Genomic DNA, 21,282 nt, shown 5'->3' with positions numbered 1-21,282 from the left:
AAAAATCACAATTATGCAGTATATGGGCTCATCATACCAGAAAAATATAAGTTGAAAATGAACAATAAATCAAAAATTATAGGTAAGAGTGAAGATAGAAGAAGAATGTTAGGTTAACGAAAATCTTCATTGATGTTTAAATCTTAAATTAAAGTAAAGGGTCATGTAGTAATAATAATTAAATATCTTAAAGAATTAATTAGTAAATAATTTTTTTAAAATTCTTTAAATATAAAATTAAATTTAATAAATTTAGAGAGGGTACTGTACCTCTTAATAATGAAGGGTTACATGAGATTTTACCTTTCCCCGAAATCCCTTTCGTTTCATATATTGAAAATTAAAATTGAAATAAATTTTTTGTTGAAAAAAATTATAAGAGGAATAGAAATAAAAAAAAAAAAAGGAAGAAAGAGCATAACATAAAATAATGATGTGATAAAAATAAAATTATAACATATTGTATTAATATGTTTTATATATAATATAATTCCTTAAATATCTATGATTAATTCGAAGTTGTAAATACGCCAGCAACTGAAGAAGAGAAGACAAAAAGATTAAAGACACACAAACCAAAAAAAAAAAAAAAAACTTATTTTCGATAGGGTTCAAGATGTTTCTGAGATGTGGAGGTTCGATAGGGTTCAATTCCGATCTACCTTATTTTAATCGAAGTAGAACAAAGAGAGAAAAACACCAGTACGTGCACGCTTCACAGCGTAATCAGATTTATAGAAGGATCACATTATCTAAATATAAATGGTACATTTCTGACTAGGAAACATACTTTATATAGCCTTCCTATGCTCATGTTAATCATATATTCTAATTCCAATTTTTTTGTGTCCGTTTTCCAAACATTAATGCAAATCACGAAAGAAAATTTGTGTCCAGTTAGTACAGCTTAAGTGTTGGTTACAATATATGTAACCCTCACGTAATGATGCAGTCCTCGAGAAAAATTAAAGGATATTTGATTCTTGATGAAAAACTTTCATGGGAAGGGTCACACCCGGGTTGTTTCAAACCTAAAATGCTCTTAACATTTTTTCAGTTATTGTCATCTATTCATTTTTATTACAATTGATGATATATAGTTTGGGTGTCTATACCAAACATTTTATAATAATTTAAAAAACAATTATGCTATAGTTGTATAAATATCCAAAACGGATATATATATATATACACACACACCAACGCTATTACGTATATGCTTCTCTTCCTTATCCATGGTATGAGTAATTGACCTGTTTGATTCTCCTCAAAATTAATGAGAAATAATAAATGAGTGAGAGAGAAGCATAAGAAAAGGTTAGAGGAAGATAAGTGTTGTGTCACAATTAGATTAGGTCTTGGTAATTGCATCTAATCTGACACAGTGGAATCATCAACATAAATTGTCCCCTAGAAACCTCCAAGGGACGTTTTTAAAGTTCCCTACTCCTACCCTTTATGCTTAGTATGTTGCTTCGAAGAACGGATGAGAAAGAATATTTGTGAGAGTGGAGGGCAACAGTACACTCAGCAAGCATTTTTTGTGGCCAGGATAAATTAGAGACTATCTTACTGTAATATATATATATATATATATATATATATATATATATATATATATATATATATATATGCGCGCGCGCGTGTACAGGTAACTTAATTAATTAGTTACAGGTAAATTATACCTTTTATTTGCTAGTTTATCATAGAATCATTGTGTAAGAAAAAAAACATAATATTGTTTTCGTATTATCTTTTCTTCCATATTAAAATAAAGGAAACATAAATAGTGCTTCAGTATTATCTTTGCTAAAGAAAATATAACATTATATATATATATATATATATATATATATATATAAAGTATATTTTGTATTTCTTCCACCACTACCTTAAAAGTTACTCCTAATTTTTACATGTATAAGGCAAACTCCCAAAGCAAAGGAAATTCAAATGGTAATGATTCACAATCCCATTTCCACGATGATGTTGGGTGAAAAAAAAAAAAGAAGAAACAAAAGAAAAAAAAAACACATAATTTTTTTTTATCTTAAATCCCATTTAGCTAATTTATTATTATTATTATTATTTCAATAATAGATTGCAGGCAAGAAATTAAAATCATGACATTGAGGGAGTGCTTGAAATTGAAACGTGACGTTGTAGGAGCATCAAGTATCATAGCAAATATCACAAGTCAACAATGGATTGTTGTTTGCTACTTACACTTTGTGGACTTCTCATTTATGGTCCCTCCACTAGCTTACAAAGAAAATCATAGTTATTGATAGGAGATACAAGTTCTTTTTATGTTTTTAAAAAACACATAAAAGTTTTCATATTACACTTGATGTTTGAGATCATAGGAATCATTGATATTTTTTGTCAAGCATTGCAATCACGGTTTCTAAATATTTTAAATGCAATGAATTTTGTTTTTACTACAAAATTACTCCTTTATTTGAATAGTCTAATTTATTAGAGAATGATAAAATATTTTATAAAAAACAAGAGATAAAGATTCCTAATATTTCTAATATGGGTGCACAATATATCTTGGAAAGAGGTCAATCTCATTAGCCAAATGTAATGGTAGAATATCATTGTCAAGTTGATATTTTTCTAATTATAATTAATTTTCAATTCCAAGAACTAAATTTATGATTCAATGGATAGTCTATTAAACTTTTAACTTTGAGCACGTCTTTGAATCCTTGCAACAATTACAAGTCATTCAATATAGATGATATTTGTATGTTAGTAGCGAGTTATCCTTCTAACAATTTCATTGTCTAAAAAGTATTTCATTTGAGATTATAATTAACACATTCAATACAAATGATATTTGTATGTTAGTAGAAAGTTGTCCTTCTAACAATTTTATTGTGTAATAAATATTCCATGTGAGATTATAATTAACACACTCAATCTAGATGATATTTGCATGTTTGTAGAGAATTGTTCTTCTCACAATTTCATTATCTAAGAAATACTTCACATGATATTATAATTAACACATTAAATTATTGATATTTGCATATTAGTGAAGAATTTTTATTCTTATGATTTCAGTCAACAAGAAAGACTGTATTTAAAATTACAAATCGGTCATTACATGATTAATATACCTCACTATATCTAAATTGTGTCATACATTAATAATAATGAAAAAATAAAAAAAATTATTACTTAATTTATAGATTGATTTGTCTTGTTTTGACACTTCTAGTCTCTATAACAATTAGAGAAAGTATTTTCAACAATGAAGATTCTTCAATAAGACCCCAAAACAAAATGAATAATGAGTTTTTTTTGCAAATAGTTTAGTTGTTTAAGTTGAAAAGACATTACTAGTCTTTTTAATGCAAAGCTAATTATTAATAAATTTTACTTTATGAAATATCGTCAAGATCAACTTTTATAAATAACTATTATAAGTTTTTTTTATTGCTTATATTTTATATAAGTATTAATTATTTTAAATTATCAATTATCAATTAAATTAAATAGATTAATTTTAAAATATTTTAATTTTTTATTTGACCCCTTTGTATGAGTTTTCACCAATCACAATCCGAACTGCATATTGACAAATATCCTTACATCTAAGTTATATTTAATAATTTAATAATTTTGTCATTAATACTTCTACTCAATTTGCTTTTCCTATAGTTCTACTCTCTTTGATTATGTTTCTTCTATAGTTCTCATTATTTTTCTTAATCTTACATTTCTGTCAAGTTTATTGTTTTGACAAGTTACTCCTAATTTATTGGAAGGATAACTTTTTCACTTCTATTTGTGAATTTATTTCTTCCACAAATTTAATACTACAGAGACAATCACAGAACTTGAGATTCCACACAAGTTCATTTGGTGTAAGGCATTAGTCATCGACCATGAAATATTTAATGACAAATAAAAAAAAAGAAAAACTGCCGCGTATCCATTAACTACTATAAACAAGATAAGTTATGCGCATGTAGACTTCTCAGAAAGCAAAGAAGAATCAAGTGTGTATTAATAAACTAATTATGACATATGTATCTATCCAATTCTTCTATTTATGCAGATCAATATGATCTTTAAAACTGCATAATACATTAACTCAAAGAGTACATTCATATATACAAAAGGAAATTGAAATTCATTATTTAGTCAAGTTCAGTCTTTCTAGTTAATCATACGTTTACTTGGTCTAAATAGAGAACTACAAATGTAGGCTGAATACACTATGTCAGACCAGAGACGAAACTGCAGAAATATAAACAAAGCTATTGGTACAAATGCAAGAGCAGAAATAAAGATAGGAACCCACTTTAAACCATGGTAATATGTTATAAAGAACGCACTGCTAAATGCAACCATCATGCTTATTATTGAGATAAACAATGCAACTAGTCCAGACATCAGCTTGAAGGGCAATGACTTGCGAAAGTCTTCTTCTGCATACCGAGAGATAAGGATGGACAAGAAAATTAGAATTGAGGTTGCAGATGAGATAAATGATATAGCATCTGATAATGCAAATACTAAGAATGATGGTTTCTCCAAATAATTAGGTGTTCCTCCTGTGTTGTCATTGGTGCCACCTGGTACACTGTATGCAACAGCAAACATTCCCGTGGTAATGAGAGTTGAAACAACCATGCAAGAGTTTGCTGTTCTCTTCATCCAAGTCTCTCCCTTTTCGAGCAATTCTTGATGCTGCATGGTGAATAGTTGACGAGGAGTAATGCCCTCAGAATTTGGCATCTCTATGTCTGGGGGTAGCATTATGTTCTTCACTTCCTGCCACATTTATATATATATATATATATATATATATATATATATATATATATATATATATGTATGTATGTATGTATAACTCCATGTATTTATAATTGAAAGTGATATAATAATAATAATTATTTTCAATCAACTGTTAAGAAATTAAAGCTTCATAGTTACATACATGTAAATAGTTTATTCCAATCAATAAACTAATCAACTAACGTTTTTCTGTTATGCTTAATCTTTTAAGGTGCACTCTCATGTTAGAGGAATTATATCAAAATCTCTGTAGTTAAGTTAGGACTATACCTCAAACCATGATAACTCAAGCATCATTTGAAGAGCTGCTCCAGAAACAATGTTAAGTCGATCTGGTGGTGCCAATTTCGCAGCACAATGTAGTAAACTGTTACCTTCATTGTCGGTGAAAGTTACTATGACATCTTTGATTGAGCCTATTTCATGTATTACATTGAAGATACTAGCATGGCGATGCAAAACAGCAATGTGAATTATACTTCGTTCCATTGAATCTAGCGTCCATATCAAATTCAGGTCAGTGCTCATAACAACAGATAGAAACTCAAAATTTCCCACTTCCGCAGCAAGAAATATAACTTTAGATGGTCCTGCTGTTATGGCATACGTCATTGTTGAATCATCCAAGCTAAGGTATATATCCCACATTCGTTTAATAAGTTTGAGAATTGGAGTGTCCTTACCTGGAAACATAATTTGACAAGTTATTTAAATTATGAGAGTAAGAACCAATCAAAACACTGATGAGTTACTCTCCTTCACAAGGCCTAATATGAATCTTCCCTTAGACTAAAAAAAGAAACTAATTATGATTTTATTTATTTAATTTATCTTACTTTCCATTCTTCTCATTCATGTCTTTTTTAAGTTTTCATTATTTTGATGATTATTTAATTTATCTCATCTATTATATGTATAAAATTCGTGAATATTAGAGGTAAAACTTGAACATGTATATCAATTAATAATTTTTTTATAAAATACGAAATTTATCAATTTAACAATTAGTTTTAAAATTTTTATCGTATAAACCAAGTTCATAAAAAAATAAAAATAAATATTTCATCATATTATTTCATTATAATACATAATATATTATCAAAATATATGTAAATATAAATTTTTAAATAACATGATTACAAATTTTTAAATTATATAAAATTAGATAAACAATTATAAATATAATATTATATAATTCAACGGTTAGTTATAAATTTCACATTTTATTAAAAATTATTAAACAATGTATTTAATTCAAATCTCATCACTGTAAAATGCAATTGAGCTAGAAAATTATTTTATAAAATAAAAAATTGTACTTATACCAAAACATATAGAATTATAATATGTCATAAATTTTCATGACCCAAAAAAGAAAAACATAAATGTGACCTTTGACTGAAATTAACGAATAAATGATGTACCCAAAAAAGTGGAAGACTCCTTGGCTATACAGGGTTATAACCTTTTATTTGTATTTCTTAAACACCAAACAAACACATAAATCAAAGAGCATAAGCCTGTAAAATTCCTGGATTAATTTAAAATTTGAGGAGTACTGTTTAAGGTTCTGCAGCTACTTGCTAGAATGCATAAAAAATATATAAAAATTATTATAGATAGTAACAAATGAAAATATACTAATCCTTATAGAAGTTATAATTAATGTGCATTTACCAAATTGCAGGAGGTGTTTTTGATATCGTAGAATACGGGAACCATAAACAGGAGACTTTCGAGCCAAGACGTGTAAGCCTGTCTCATCATTATCACCCCGATCAAGGGCCAGCGATTCCTTCTCATTTAGCATTTCCAAGGCTAATTCTGCAAATTAAAGATAATCCAAATTGGGTCGATTTCAAAATTTGATGACAAAACATAATTATGTGTTCAAAACCTTTATTCTCCTCACCAATTTGAATAGAAATGATGTGTTCTTTTCAGAACAAATGCTTGAGAGGCATCTAAACGCAATATGCTTACCATATAGTCCAGAGTTTAAAGAAAGGAGGAAAATTGTAGTCCAGTCCTCTTCTTCAAGTATTTCTTTAGATAAAGGGAACAAATACTTAGCCATTTCACTTCTTCCCTGCAAAACAGCCAAATGAAGAGGAGTAACTCCTCCACCACCACCCCTAATTGTTGGCAGTGAATTGTTTTTTCTCCTCATTATCTCAGCAATTTGAACATTTCCAACTGCTGCAGCAAAGCAGAATGCAGTGTTATGCTTGAAGTCTTGCAATTCCAAATCATCATGACTCATTAGTTTTACTAACTCTTCCACAAAGTGAACATGATTTGCTCCCACTGCAATGTGAAGGACTGTGGCCCACCCTTTTGTTATTGCAGAGATTAGCAGCCTCTCACCATTCTCTATGATTTTCTTCGCTTCTTTCCAGTCACCTTTCAGTGCTGCTTTGTGAAGGGGAACACATTGGGTCAGGTATCTCTGTCTCTCATTTTCTGCAACAAGTTCATTTTTCCAATTCATTTTAGTGTCTAAATAGATCAATCTTATGAATTTTAAGGAATCTATGATTTAGACGTTTACAATTTAAATAATTAAGGTGGATATCTATTCAATTTTGAAATGATACAATGATGGAATGGATTATGGTATTTTACTGGTTTAATTTGATAGTTTCAACTGTCTTCAAAATAATTTATTTTAATTGATATGCGAATCTTGCTTATCAAAAATAATTTTAAATTCTCCTACATTTATGCTTTATAATTTTCTCAAGTACTAAATAAAAAATATTAAATATTACTTCTTTTCTTAAATATAAGATCCTTAAAAGGAGTATGTCATGGTCATTATTACAAAACTCGTTAAAAGTTATTTATTTCATTAATTATTTATTTCATGAAAATACCTTTGGTCAAAATAAACTAAATAATTGATAAAAAAGACAGTGAGATAATGGACGTCAATAATTTAAAAGGTAATTTAAAAAAATCAAATTGTTCATAAATTTAATGTCGTTAATAAAATTAACTCTATAGTTATTGCAAACGTAATTAAAATGAAATTATATTTAAGATCAGAAATATTCATTTTATACTTTCAATTTAATAAATTAATATATTTATTAATTTAATACTTATTTGTAAGATAATAAGAAAATTATTTGGAGAATATACTAACTCAAGTATCTATTAACTACAAATGCTTGTGATTATATATATAAGTGACATCATATATCATATCACCTAAAAATAAATATTGATATAAAATAATTAGATATTTGTTATTTCATCACTTAATGATAGCAAAGATCATTTTAAATAAAAAAAATTGCAAAGACAGGAAAAAATTTAAATTAAAACTAATTACTCTTATATAAACTAAAAATATATTTAAACTAAATCATAAAAATAAGGTAGGTTGTGTAATAGTAATACACAACCGTTTTTACACAACCGTTTTGTAATGATTATATGGTTGACAACTATTGCAGAGATTGCTAGTTTTATTCTGTTGAGACCATCATTAACGCAAGTAATTATAACTTTCAAGGCTGTATTTCCAATCGTGTGTAAGCATATTTTGGGAAAAGAAAATGTTAATCTCAAAAGATTAAAAAACTAATAATAAAAATATCATATTAAAATCAGAAGTATTTCTCATATTTTACAATTTTAATATAATAAATGTGTTATTTACTAATAAAAAATATTGTTTTTAAATGCTTATATTCATTTTTAAAATTTGAAGTTAACAAAATATTTTCTAAATGGGAAAGGTTTAAGAAGGAACAGAGAGCTTACGAGTGGATACTAGATGAAGGAGTGGCCTCCTAGAGTGAGCTGAAGATGACCGTTGAAACTGATCCTGTAAAGATGTTGAGTCTGCTACAGCCATTTCTCTGTATAGAAAACAGATTATAATACTTACCTTTTTATAAATTATTATTTTAGTCATTTTAATTACTGTAATTTATTAAGATATGTCAACTTTTGATTGAACGACATCAGTTAGAAATACTAAAAAATTAATTTTTAAAAAATTAAAAAATAATATATCTTAATAAAAAATTATAAAAATTAAGTACAAATTATATAATTTTTAAAAATTTTAAATATTTAATTAAGTCATATTTTTAAAAGTTATAAGATTTTAAAATAAATCGCTACTTATTGAATAGTGATTGTTATTTCAAAAATTGGAATTGTTTCATTAAAACATTTTAAAAATAAAATAAAAATATTAACTTAAGAGGTTGATGGATGGCTGCCAACTTGGTAACTATATTCTAGTTTTATAATAATAATAATAATAATAATAATATTCACATTTTTATCATTTTTGAACTGTGGATAGGCTCTTGGATCGTGGCCCAACGCATGGCCGACACCAAACTAAAGTTGGGCTTCTATTAAGGCCGAAGCTCAAAACAAAATAAACTTCAGTGGCAAATTATTTTTGTTATACTTCTACAGCGCTTTGTGACTAATATTCAAGTGCTGTAAAAGTTGGAGCAAAATCACAGAAAAAAAATATTAGAAAATCGTAAAATAAACAATTAACTGGTGTGATGAAAAGTATATTCCCTATAATTTACACATATATAATTTCATCTTACAAAATTTTTATCAACTTCTTTCTGATGTGAAGAAATATGAATCTATCTCTCTGACGTGTAATAATCATTGTTGAATACTATCATTGTTGACTTTGCAATAATCTTTCGCAATTACCTCCATGACTTTGTTATTCTATCCGTTTTTTTCTTTACTTTAATAATTTATTATTTTATGAACTTAATAAATAATTAGCATTTATTCGATAAAATATGATAAATAAATAAGATACTTAGTAAAATAAATAAAAATCATAATAGAAATTAAATAATATTTTAAAAAATGCAACACAGCTAAGTAGAAGCATCATCAACCTCTCGAGAAGGGTGTCTGCATAAGTTTTTGGTTTTAATTTGTATAAAGCTCTGAGTTCTAATTAATTTTACTCAGTTATTTTCCTCTCTACTTTCTTCTGCTATTTGAAAATGGGATATTTGTATTTTCCCTATTATGCCTGAAATACTCGTGTCCAGTGTCTACTATTTTATAATAATGAGTATATTTTCAGAGATGAATACATACCCAGATCAAATAATTCAGCAACAGCATAGGAGAAGAGAAAATCTATGCGCAGGAAGAGAAAGAAGAAAAAATGAGAAGAGTCTATGGTTTGGTTACCTCAACAGAAATATGTTGAGAAAATTTCTCAGCTTTCCTCTCTTAGCTCTGCAGAGTGGATTGGCTTTTACTCTCAAATTGCCAAACTCATCTACACAAGTGTGCAAAGACCGAAACCTTAAAAATAGCGAAAATGTGTGGCTCGTCAATGATAGTCCAAGTGAAAAATGTGATTGTTAATTATATAAGTAATCCAGTGCTGTGGGTGAAGTCGATGTAGTCAAGTCTCTGATAAATTATAAGATATTTACGATATAGTGGAGGGGCCAACTTTAGGAATATAAAAGACTGCAAAAGTAATCATCTTTTTCTTCTCAAGGAATAATTCTTCCTACCTTAAAGTGAATATCAATGGGGGGATCTTAAAAAATGTTTAAATATATTTTAGTTAAGTATATATAACTAAATTCAACTTATTTTTTAAATTTTTTATTGGTTCTAATTTTTTATAAATCTATAATTCTCACTCAGAACCGCAAAACACTTTCTTCTACACCATCATCTCATAAACTTGCTTACTTTTCATCCAAACTCAATAATCCTTCAAGAAATTAAATACAATCAAGCTTTAGATGAATCATAGAAGGAGTTAAGAAGGATTTCGGAAGCAAGAAACCACCCCCTTGAATATTTTACTGGCAGCATTTCTAGCTAGGAGGGATGCGCTTCAAACTTAGGGAATCATATATAAATTATGGTCCTTAATTTTTTTAACTACTCTCTTATAATTTTTTTAAAACTCTTCTTTATTTTCTTTATGTTGAACAACCGTCTCGTTTAATATTAATTTCTTAAGCTTGATGAGTTTACTTCTTCATATGGTATATGTTTTGGTGATGAATGATATTATGGTAGAATATTGGTTACCGTAGAAAAATAAAAGGAAACTGGAAACAGTCTTTTCCTCTAAAATTTCTCCTATGGTGCGCTTGTTTTTTAACCATGAAACTTCTCCACGAAGCACCCAAGAGTATTCTAAAACCACTAATATATCCAAAGAAAGGAAAAGTTTCTTTGGACACAATGATGCCTTAGCTGTTATCACTGTCTCATATTCGTACCATAAGAAGGATACTTCATTTTGGCTTCCACATCTGAATACGAGTCGATATCACCATTTTGTTGTTGTTAATTACACGTAAAAAAACGATTTGACCAAAACAAAAAACTCAGATGTCTTCGTTCTTCTATAAAGATTTACATTTATGACCTGTTTTAAAATTTTAAACTTTGTTTTGTGGAATTGACATTTTTTACTTTAGAAGTTCGAACAGATGTTTTTGTACGAGAAATCGGGAAATTTTCATTTCCCATATCAAACAGAAAAACTCATAATCAGCACAAACTCTACAGTCAAACGTGGTCGGGCGTAATATGACTATTGAAAATTTCGAGCTGAGGCCAGTGTTTAAAAACGTCAACTCATTCCATATTATAGTAACCGAATATTCGCATAAGACTGAGTTTCATGGTAAATTTGCTAAAATTATTAAAATATAATAACGAATTTCACGACCACGTTGAGCTACAATTGCAATTTATAAATTTCACAGAATATTAAAATATATGTAACTTTTCTAAAAATTGCAATGTTTTCATAATCATACAATAAAATTTAGTGTTTTTTTTTTTTTTTACATTTTTTTTATAAGCAAACAGATATTATTAAAGCAAGCACAAGTGATACTCAAAACCCTTACACAAAAAAAGAAAACAAACTGAAATTCTCAAAAAGCAAAAAAAATACAAAGAAGCATAAAAATAACCATTCTATGCTTTTAATAAGCAAAGACTTGAGTTCAAGTGTCAATTAGCAAAGGTAATTAGATATTTTTTATTAAACGGTGACACCCACTTTCAAGATCTCAAAATAATATAATATAACAACTCTTTTTCATCCAACACACTAGCAGAAAACACGACATTATTCTTATATAGTCATAAAGACCACACAACACTAACCCAAACAATAAATAGATTACGACGTTTACTTTTGTTACTACCAGCATTAATCCAAGTCAAAAGATAAGAAGACATATCTGCTGGCAAAATCACTAAAAATCCAAGTCAACGAACAGTAAAGTACCATATTATAGACAAAACCAGACACAGTAAAAATAAATGACTTGAAATTTTCTCCAAATAAGACAGAAACAACAGGAAGTATCAGTTATATGGACATCACGGCTACTTAGCAGTCCTCTACAAGGGAGTGCATTCAACAGCAATTGTCAGACAAAAATAATACACTTGAGAGGAACCTTCCCTTTCCATAGCTTTCTCATAGCGTCATCGTAACAGGTGCAACATTATTTGGATAGCCTATCAGTTCAAATAACAATAAATAAGTAGACCGAACTAAATAGAACCCTGAAGAATTAGCTCTCTAAATCCATTTATCCTCTTCCAAACCCCTCACGTAAACACCGTCTATAAGCTCTAACATGAGGTTACTAGTAGGGTGCTCATGTTGAAACAAATTCCTCCTCTAACTCACTTTCCATACCCACCTAGTTTTATCGTGAAAACCATTTTCCAGAACATTAGAATCCACATTCCTTGGTACCACAAATAAATGCGGAAAAGTCTCACACAAATGTACCCCACCAACTCACTTATCTCACTAAAATAGAGTATTCAAACCAGCCCCCACCCACCTATCTAGCTTCTCATGTAACCAAGAGTTACCTTGTTGAATTGCCACCATCAGATCACGCCACCATCAGATCACGCCACCACATAGAGCACTTATTATTTACAACAGGTCTGTGGATAGAAGAGGTCAACCTACCATACCTTATTTCCAAAACATGAACCCACAAAGAACTAATACTATTAACACCACGCCATATCTATTTTTCAAGAATGGCCCAGTTAAACCACTCCACATTGCAAATGCCTAAGCTACCATCCGTCTGCGAACAACACACAAGATCCCATTTCACCCATGGGATTTTAAACACATCCTTGACACCCCTCCATAAAAATTTACGTTGAATGGACACAAACTCTGTAATCATTGACTTTGGCACTTTGTAAAAGGACAAGGAGTGCAACGGCATCATATTAAGGATAACATTAATCAAAGCGACCCTCCCACCAATCGATAAATATTTATACTTCCATGAGGCTAACCATTTTTTAAAAGCTTCAATCACACCTTTCCATGAACTATGCTTCCTTGAGTTGACACCTAATTGTAGCTCAAGATACTTTAACGGGAATCTCCTAATCTTACAATTTAAAAACTCAACAGCTAAGCTTTCAAACTCATCACCTGTATTCACCCCCAACATGCAGCTTTTATGGAAGTTAATTTTCATACCCGATGCTAACTCAAAACTGCGTATGACTGCTTTCAAGGTCCACAAATTATGCATTGTCGCTTCACCCATTATCAAGAGTGTCATCCACAAGTTGTAGTAAAGAAATTCCTGGCTCCCACCCCCAATCTTTATACCTGAAAACAAACCATTACCCATGGCTTTGAGTATAAGAATTCCTAACCCCTCAGTTGCCACAAGAAAAAAAAAAGGGACTAAGGGGTCCCCCTACTTTAGACCACGCCGAATTAGAACCTCCGCTATGGAAATACTTTGTATTAAGATCCCCTTCCTTGCCCCACTTCACCCTAGCCTTTTGAGCTGAGAGACTTGCCCTGTTCTTCCTAGCCGACCAAATATTACTCAATAGCTCTTATTGACACACTTTTTCCTCCTTAGAAAAACTCGTTACCGAAATTTTATCATCAAGAAGGCTCAGCTCATATATTAAGTCCTTGATCACTATCTCAATCTTCTCCAAAAACCTCCATATTCCATTTTACAAAGCAATTTTCAAATTCTCCAACTACTGCCTAGCTCTCTGAGCACCCCAGGGTAGTGTAACCTCTCTTCCCCAGGCGTTCTCCACTAACCCTGACACCCCTTATAAGATTGCCAACAATTATTAAACTGAAACAGTTTTGGGTCCCAATTTACCACCTTATGTTTCATAACAATTAGACAATAATCTGACACACCTTGGCTTAGAACCTGAACAAAACCTTCACCCCAAACATCCAACTAAGAACTAGAAACTAATACTTTATCAAACCTGCTCATCATAGAAGCATCCTCCCATATTCATGTATATTTCTTACCCATTAATAGAAGATCCACCAACTCCATATCTTGAATAAAGGAATTAAAGCCATCCATTTCTAGAATTCCATGATCTGACTAAGCACTCCTCCTTTCTTTCACCTTTCTCATCGCATTGAAATCACCCAAAACATACCACAGAAACCTACCAAAGCCTCGCCTAGACATAATCAGCTCCTCCCAAAATTTACGCTTCTCTCCTAGTCTACATGATGCATAGACATTCACTACCACACACAAATTTCCACTCGACACCACCTGCAAGCATACACCAAGGAATCCAGTACTAGAAAAGGATAAATTTTTTTTACCTTTAGACAAGTCCCAAATGGAGAGCATACTACCACTACACCCAACAAAAGGAGAAGCAACTCGTTCGAAATCCGCTGCACTCCATAGACACGCCCAAAAATGACGATCTTATGTTTCAAGTTTTGTTTTTTGAATCGCCAAAAAATCCAAACCTTCAACATGATCAAACCCTAACACTTTCTTATGCTTCACCTCACTCCCCAACCCACAAACATTAAAAGAGACAATCTTCGTTAAGAACCAGACCAAATCCCATGTTCAACAGAAATATTTTGATTACGTCTCTCTATCTCAATCAATTGATCACGGACTTGATCTCAATTGCCTTGAATCACTAAACCAACATGCTGCCCGATAACCATCAATTGCGATGCCACAACATCATCATCACAATCAGCACCAGAACTAGAAGAGTCTCCCTCTACCACCCACTATCCTAACCAGTGCTTGAACAGAGGAATTATGCAAACTGACTAATAAATCTAAGGTTTTTCTTTTTCGCGGGTCTCGCACAAATATTATTGATGGGAATGCCCGAAAATAAAGAAATTTTTGGAGTTTTAACCATTGTGCACGTCTATTGCTTTTTACTATGGATCCTTGTCGCATCTTCATTTACTATTTGACTTGTTTCTTCTCAATTTCTAGAACATAAATGTCAAGTTATGAACATTTGTTCTTTTCTTTAATTTCTATTTCTTTTATTTTTTATCCATGATATGTTTTTATTATTTTATTAAAAAAAATTTAAATTATGAATAAATACTGAGAAAATGATTGAATGAAGTAAGATAAAGTGTTACGTCTAAAAAGTTGTAAGTTTGAGTCTTTCACTTGATTTTAAGATAAAATAAAATATACTTATTTCTGAACAGGGATTTAGAAGAGGGATTACATTGAATGAATTAAACTTGTAAGATTATGAGATACACGTCATTTTTTTTCCTTTTCTAATAAATATCTTTTTTTTTAAGCTTTATAGTCATTTACAGAATATAAGGTATAACTCTTCTTCTTCCTTGACATTTTGACCATTTTTTTGTTCGTATTTTCATTTCCACTCCGACTTCACTTTCCTTTTTCAAGAAATTTTTTCATGAAAAAGTAGATGGAAGCAACGTTTCTTTAGCTGGTAAAAACTCTTATTTTTTGTCTTTCTTGTACCACAGTGGTCTTCCATTTTAGTGGACAAGGCAAAGCTTATATTAATAGTCATTACTCAATGGTTAACAAATTCACTGTGTTAAAAATCAGTCATGCTATCTCAATCCTCAGTGTTCTATTTATTCACATGAGAGTGCTTCTTTTTATCATAATATCTCTTCCATCTATACCTATTCATCATATTTTAAATATTTTATTTCTCTTCCTCTTTTACTTGGTTTTCAAAAGTAATCTTTAATTAGGTTTAACAATTTTCTCTACTATCTCTCCTAAAATTCTAATGTATTAAAAAAAATTATAACTATATACATGTTTTAAATTAAAAAATATCAACTTTTATAATTTAAAAAATAAAAATATTATTTATTAAAACTAATCTTTTCCTAACATTTGATTATTATTTTTCTCATATTTTTTCTAGTACAGAAGGAAAATAATTAATTACCAATTAATAATTCCCTTTAAATTGACTCAAATAATTTTGAAAAATGATATTAATAAATAAATATAAACTCGATTGTTTCTCGTCGATTTTATATTTTGTCATATTGATTATTAACTCATTACCATATAAATATTTATAAGTTATTTATGGTGTTTTATAAGGATGTGCTTTAAAGCTTTTATGACAAAAAAAGTGTAGTGGGGAATGGATAAGCACGAGCTAAAAGCTAAAACCAAAATTCCTAGCCCATGGAGCAGGAAGAGACGAGGAAAATGTTGGATTAGGCTCATCCAATGCAGCCTCACACGTCAAATTACACAATCCTTTTCTTTGGCACCTGCTTATTTTAGTGGTTCCACGCTGCATTGACCTTGACTTAATATTCATTAAGATGTCTTTAACCTATATTATGATTTGTGACCTTTGTGGATTCTATTGAGTTGAGCAAATAATGATTCAGACCAGTAATGTGCTACGATGTTTCGTCAAGCCAAGGCCACTTCCTGGGTGATTTGTTTAAAATTGAATATTAAAATTAACTTTAAGCTGTTAAATATGAATAAAATATATGTATAAATTAACTAAAAGTAAACATATTTATTAAAATACATAAAATTTAATTCAATAACTGTAAAACAAACAAAATTTAAACGACAACAAAGGAATTGTTTTTCTTGTTTTAATTGTCAATTTCAAGGACACAGCATGTGCAATTTTTATGATCAACCCACCCATTCACCGACTCCAATCCTATCGTAATATAACAAAAACAACATAGAATTAAAAATGCTAATAAGAGAACTGAATATAAGATGTTCTCATTGGACAGACAGTTAAAAAGATTGTGGTTGGTTTATTTGTAAGTTAAAATTAAGAGAAGAGAGTAAAGAAAGGAAAGACCTTCAATAATTATTTTTATTTGAAAGTTTTTATTTTAAAAAAAATTAAACATCATATATTTGGGAGATTTTAACAATATTTTATTTTATTTTACTTTATTTGCATATTTTGAGCTCTCTTAATTTGGAAGAAGTTTTTGATATGGCAGAATACAATGTAGTATAGAAACCAACACATGTATAATATTGACAATTTTTTATAGTTAACAATTCTATCCAGCGTCCTCTCTCTCTCCATATGAATTTTAAGTTACATAACTTGTACCTCCAAGGATATAAGTGCTAAATTCATCAATTTTTATGGAGTTATTTTTTATTTCTTTTATTTTTCTTTATATTATTTTTGTTCTGTTGTTATGTATAATTAATCTTTTTAGTTAGGAAAAAAGAATACAAATCTTATGTAATATGAAATTTTACTTTAATTTAATTCTATTTATTTAAAATTATTTGTTTGTTTATGTTTTTAATGTTTTTGTGAATTGACTACTCATAGTTATCTTAGATTTTATATTCAATTAGAAGATTAAGATGATATTGGATTTGAGATGAAGCAATATAATTAATGACACTCAAGAAATAGAATTTAACAGTTATAAAGTCTTAAGAAGTCAAGAATTTAATGCTTGTTCAGTTGAAAACAACAAAAAACATTAGGATTTCTAATTTAAAGAAAAAAACTTTGAATCAAAGAATTAATCGTTAATTACAATAGATAATTTGACCTTCACTTAAACTTTTGGAGCTTGAATCAGAGTAAAAGTTTAGGTTACTTAAAAGAGTATTAATGTATAAAATTGATGTACAAAAAGAAATATTAATATATAGAATAAATGATCAAAAATTATATTATTGCATGCTCAAGAATATTATTTTTATTGTATTTAATGAAAAAAAATGCAACATTGCTTTGAAATTGAATAATGAAATTGAGGACGATAGAAACTGGCTAGAGTACAAACATTAATTAACTTGAATCACTGTTTATCATTAGCTTTCCTACTTCTCCATGTGAAGAGTTCAAGAAAAAGAACGTAGTTAAGGAAGAAACATCTAAAATTAAGCTAAAACTATTTTCTCTTGCATAAAATATATTTATTTGGATGCAAAAAATACTTATATTTTATTATTTGTGTGACTCTTGTTGATATTGAAGCGGAGAAATTACTCAGAGTGTTAAGATAACACAAGTAAACTTTGAAATAAAAGATTGGTGATTTGAAGGAAATAAGATCTTCATTTTGCATGCAAAAGATTGTTATTAATGAAAAATATTAAATTAAAATTTTAACTTAAAAAGAAGACTAAATCAAAAATGAAATCACTATGATTCATAATAAACTTTCCAATAAAACTGTTATAGGATAATGAGTGTGCATTAACAAAGAAGTTGAAAGATGCAATAAGGATCATTTTTCCTTATCCTTTATTGATCAAATAATTGAAATGCTTAATGGACATTCATTCTACTATTTTTTTAATGGATATTATAGATACCGCTAAATAGCAATAGCAATAGACCTATAGTTAACGAATTCATATGTGCATATAAAATTTTTTTTTACCAAAAAATGTTATTTGGTCTTGCAATGCCCTTGTAATATTTTATATGTGCATACTTTTCATTCTTTTTTTATTTGATAGAAAAATGCATGATAATTTTCAGTAGTGATTTTTCTATTTTTAGTTTTTCATCAGATGATTGATTATTTTATTTATCTTGTATTTTGAAGAAATGCTAAGATTACCTACGATTAAATTGAAAAATTTATCATTTTATAATAAATGACAGTTTAAGCATAAAATCTCTTCTATAGATAAACTAGATGGAAAAAAGATAACAATAGTTGAAAAACTTCGATCTCCCTCTATTATGCATAGTGTGCAAAGTTTTTTTAAGTCATGCATGATTTAATGCATGTTAATAAAATATTTTATAAAAATTATCAAAACACTATAATTTGTTAGCTGAGTAGGACTTTAAATTTGATGTACATGCATTAATGCTTTCAACTTGTTGAAAGAAAAACTAACTAGTGCACTTATAATTGTTGCACTTAATTGGGATTGACCATTTAGATGACTGCTTGATGTTAGTGACTTTGCTATAAGAGTTATATTGGGTTAAAGAAGAAATATGTTATTGCATGTCATTTATTATTCAAGTAAACTATTAAATATTATTGTCAAACCTTACTAGTCCAACAATGCCTATAACTTCAATTTTGTTGGATCCATCAAACTTCTTCAATTCAAATTTTGATATTGACATGTTGAATTAAGTGACTCAAGTATTGGAGTTAAATTTACTTCAAGTGTATGAACAATTTTCTAGATGTAAGTGGAAGAATACACAAAATAATTGTAATGAATGACAAAATAATTCACTTTTTCAAATGATAATTACACAAAAGATATAATGGTTGTCCTAGTGAGATCCTCTATTAGTGCAATTGTAGTATTATAAAGTACAAAAGAGTACACCTAAACTCCATAGTGTATTAACTCAAAACTACACTCTTAAAATCTTCTCTCAAATTTTTATTATATCTCACTAATGAAATACTCAAGGAATACTTTTGTTTTTCCCTTGTAATTGTTATTTTCACAAAAGTTACAATAGGTATTTATAGGAACCTCATAAACTTATTTTACCACACTTCATTTTAGGTCACCCATAAAAATTGCTTAATTTGAGACACATAACTATTCTTATAGTTTTTACCAATACAAGCCACACATAACATTACCAATCTTTACTTTTCAAAGTGCTAATGCTCAATGCACAAAAGGAGGTAGCCAGTATCAATCTTGTGCTCCTAAATAGAAGTTGGTCAAGTTGGTGTCGTCGAAATGCAGTCAATAGAGAGAGAAAAAAAAAAGATTGTGTTAGGACTAGTTAGCATTAACATTACACTTTAATTTCCTAAACAAAGGAGGTCTTTAGAAAGTAAGTAACTGGCCTTTTCCAAGATTATGATTTTGTGAGAACATAATGGTAAGGTTGCTTGTCTTCCAAAATTTGGATTGTTGTTCACAAGTCACCTAAAGTGAAAATATTAGAGATTTGTTCTATGTTGTCTTAAAAAATAGTTCAAAGTACTCTAACAAGTATCACTATGCAAAGTTAGGTGCAACTTTTTCTACTATATGCAAATTTCAAATTCAAAATTTCTTTCTTCGTCATTTTTTTCTTACAAACAAAAATTGATTATTTGTAGTATTGAAACTCAAGTTTATATGATGCAATATCCAAATAGTCCTTATTCAAATGAATGAAATAATATCATTACCCAATAAACAGAGAAGAAGATCGAAGTAACGAGAGGTTTCACTATAAAGAGAAAAAATGAATAAAAAGAGAAAGAATTGAGAAAATTACCTAAGGTTGTGGAAGAAGTCAACCTTCTTGGCAATGGAGAGAGATGAAGGTAATGATGAAAAAGATGAAGAATAATAGATTCTTGACATTGCGAGTTAAACAAAGTCTCTCCAATATGAGTTTATAGGTTAAAAATTGTTAAGATATTTTAAATTTTTATTTTGTAAAAATTATTTATATAATTATTCTTTAACCTTTAAAAAACAGTTAATATGTATATGCTATCTAAATATAATTTTAGAGAAAAGTTGTATTGCAACTGCTCTCTAAAATGATTTTAGAGAACAATTGTACATGGAATTGCTTTAAATTAAAGAAAAATTATGTTATTTTGTTGTACAAGTGACCACACTAAAAAACATAAAATAGTGTATTGATTTTAAAAAATTTAGTTGTTTTCTATTTTGCATATTTGCCACATAATAAATAAGAAAACATACATAAAAAGGAGTAATTAAGGAATCAAGGTTAACAATATAGGATTGTATTATGTCATAGATCCAAGGGTTAAGTCTGGATACATTCTCCATATTAGGGAGTACATTGTAGCAGAGATTAAAATTGAAGGATTCAAATTCTCTCTTGTTATGGCAAGAACTAGATGTCCAGGTCCATCTTTACTTAAGTAAAAATAAACTCGCTTAAGCAAAAATAAAAAAAAATAACAAAAAATAAGTTCATGTAAAATTTGCTTAAGCGAATTTTAAAAACTTCTTTTGAGAAGGAGGAGAGGAGGTTGAGTGTTGGGTGAAAAGAGGACTGGGGATAAGGAGAGTAGTAGTATAAGGTGGGGGGTCAAGGGAGAGGAGGGTGAAAGAGTTAGATATAAAAAAAATGAGAGATAGGTATGGAGGTGGGGTGAAAATGGGAAGAAGAAGAGGAGAGTTAGGTATAGAGTAGGGGTGAAACAAAAAAAAAATA

The 21,282-nt window shown here is 29.0% G+C and overlaps 2 protein-coding genes and 1 pseudogene across 2 annotated transcripts; all 3 read right to left on the bottom strand.

Annotated features, from left to right (window-relative positions):
- Nucleotides 1-4,173: 4,173 nt before the first annotated feature.
- Nucleotides 4,174-5,490, bottom strand: LOC113873536 (annotated as a pseudogene).
- Nucleotides 5,491-6,320: 830 nt separating this feature from the next.
- On the bottom strand, nt 6,321-8,680 carry LOC113871404 (alpha-latrotoxin-Lhe1a-like). Its single transcript, XM_027508498.1, has 4 exons — nt 8,587-8,680; nt 6,799-7,278; nt 6,493-6,639; nt 6,321-6,346 (listed from the first exon to the last, which is right to left on the bottom strand). Exons 1-4 carry the CDS (start codon nt 8,678-8,680, stop codon nt 6,321-6,323), a joined length of 747 nt encoding a protein of 248 aa, XP_027364299.1.
- A 4,189-nt stretch (nt 8,681-12,869) lies between these two features.
- Nucleotides 12,870-14,727, bottom strand: LOC113871403. Its single transcript, XM_027508497.1, has 4 exons — nt 14,713-14,727; nt 14,296-14,417; nt 13,596-13,684; nt 12,870-13,477 (listed from the first exon to the last, which is right to left on the bottom strand). Exons 1-4 carry the CDS (start codon nt 14,725-14,727, stop codon nt 12,870-12,872), a joined length of 834 nt encoding a protein of 277 aa, XP_027364298.1.
- Between the last annotated feature and the right edge of the window lie 6,555 nt (nt 14,728-21,282).

The sequence above is a fragment of the Abrus precatorius genome, unplaced genomic scaffold, assembly GCF_003935025.1.
Source record: "Abrus precatorius isolate BTA unplaced genomic scaffold, Abrus_2018 Scaffold7, whole genome shotgun sequence".
NCBI lineage: Eukaryota > Viridiplantae > Streptophyta > Magnoliopsida > Fabales > Fabaceae > Abrus > Abrus precatorius.
Note: the sequence above shows the minus strand (reverse complement) of the source record. Positions and strands in the feature narration are given on the sequence as shown.

Bases quoted from the DNA above. Each gene is read 5' to 3' on its own strand.
- LOC113871404 (XM_027508498.1), bottom strand. From the start codon at position 8,680: ATGGCTGTAGCAGACTCAACATCTTTACAGGATCAGTTTCAACGGTCA. The intron at 7,279-8,586 runs GTAAGCTCTCTG...AACTTGTTGCAG, and splicing joins CCTTCATCTAGTATCCACTC to AAAATGAGAGACAGAGATAC. The intron at 6,640-6,798 runs GTAAGCATATTG...TTTAATTTGCAG, and splicing joins TTTAAACTCTGGACTATATG to AATTAGCCTTGGAAATGCTA.
- LOC113871403 (XM_027508497.1), bottom strand. The intron at 13,685-14,295 runs GTATGTTTTGGG...TTGGTCGGCTAG, and splicing joins GGCTTTGGTAGGTTTCTGTG to GAAGAACAGGGCAAGTCTCT. The intron at 13,478-13,595 runs GTTCTAATTCGG...GTTTGTTTTCAG, and splicing joins AAAGTATTTCCATAGCGGAG to GTATAAAGATTGGGGGTGGG.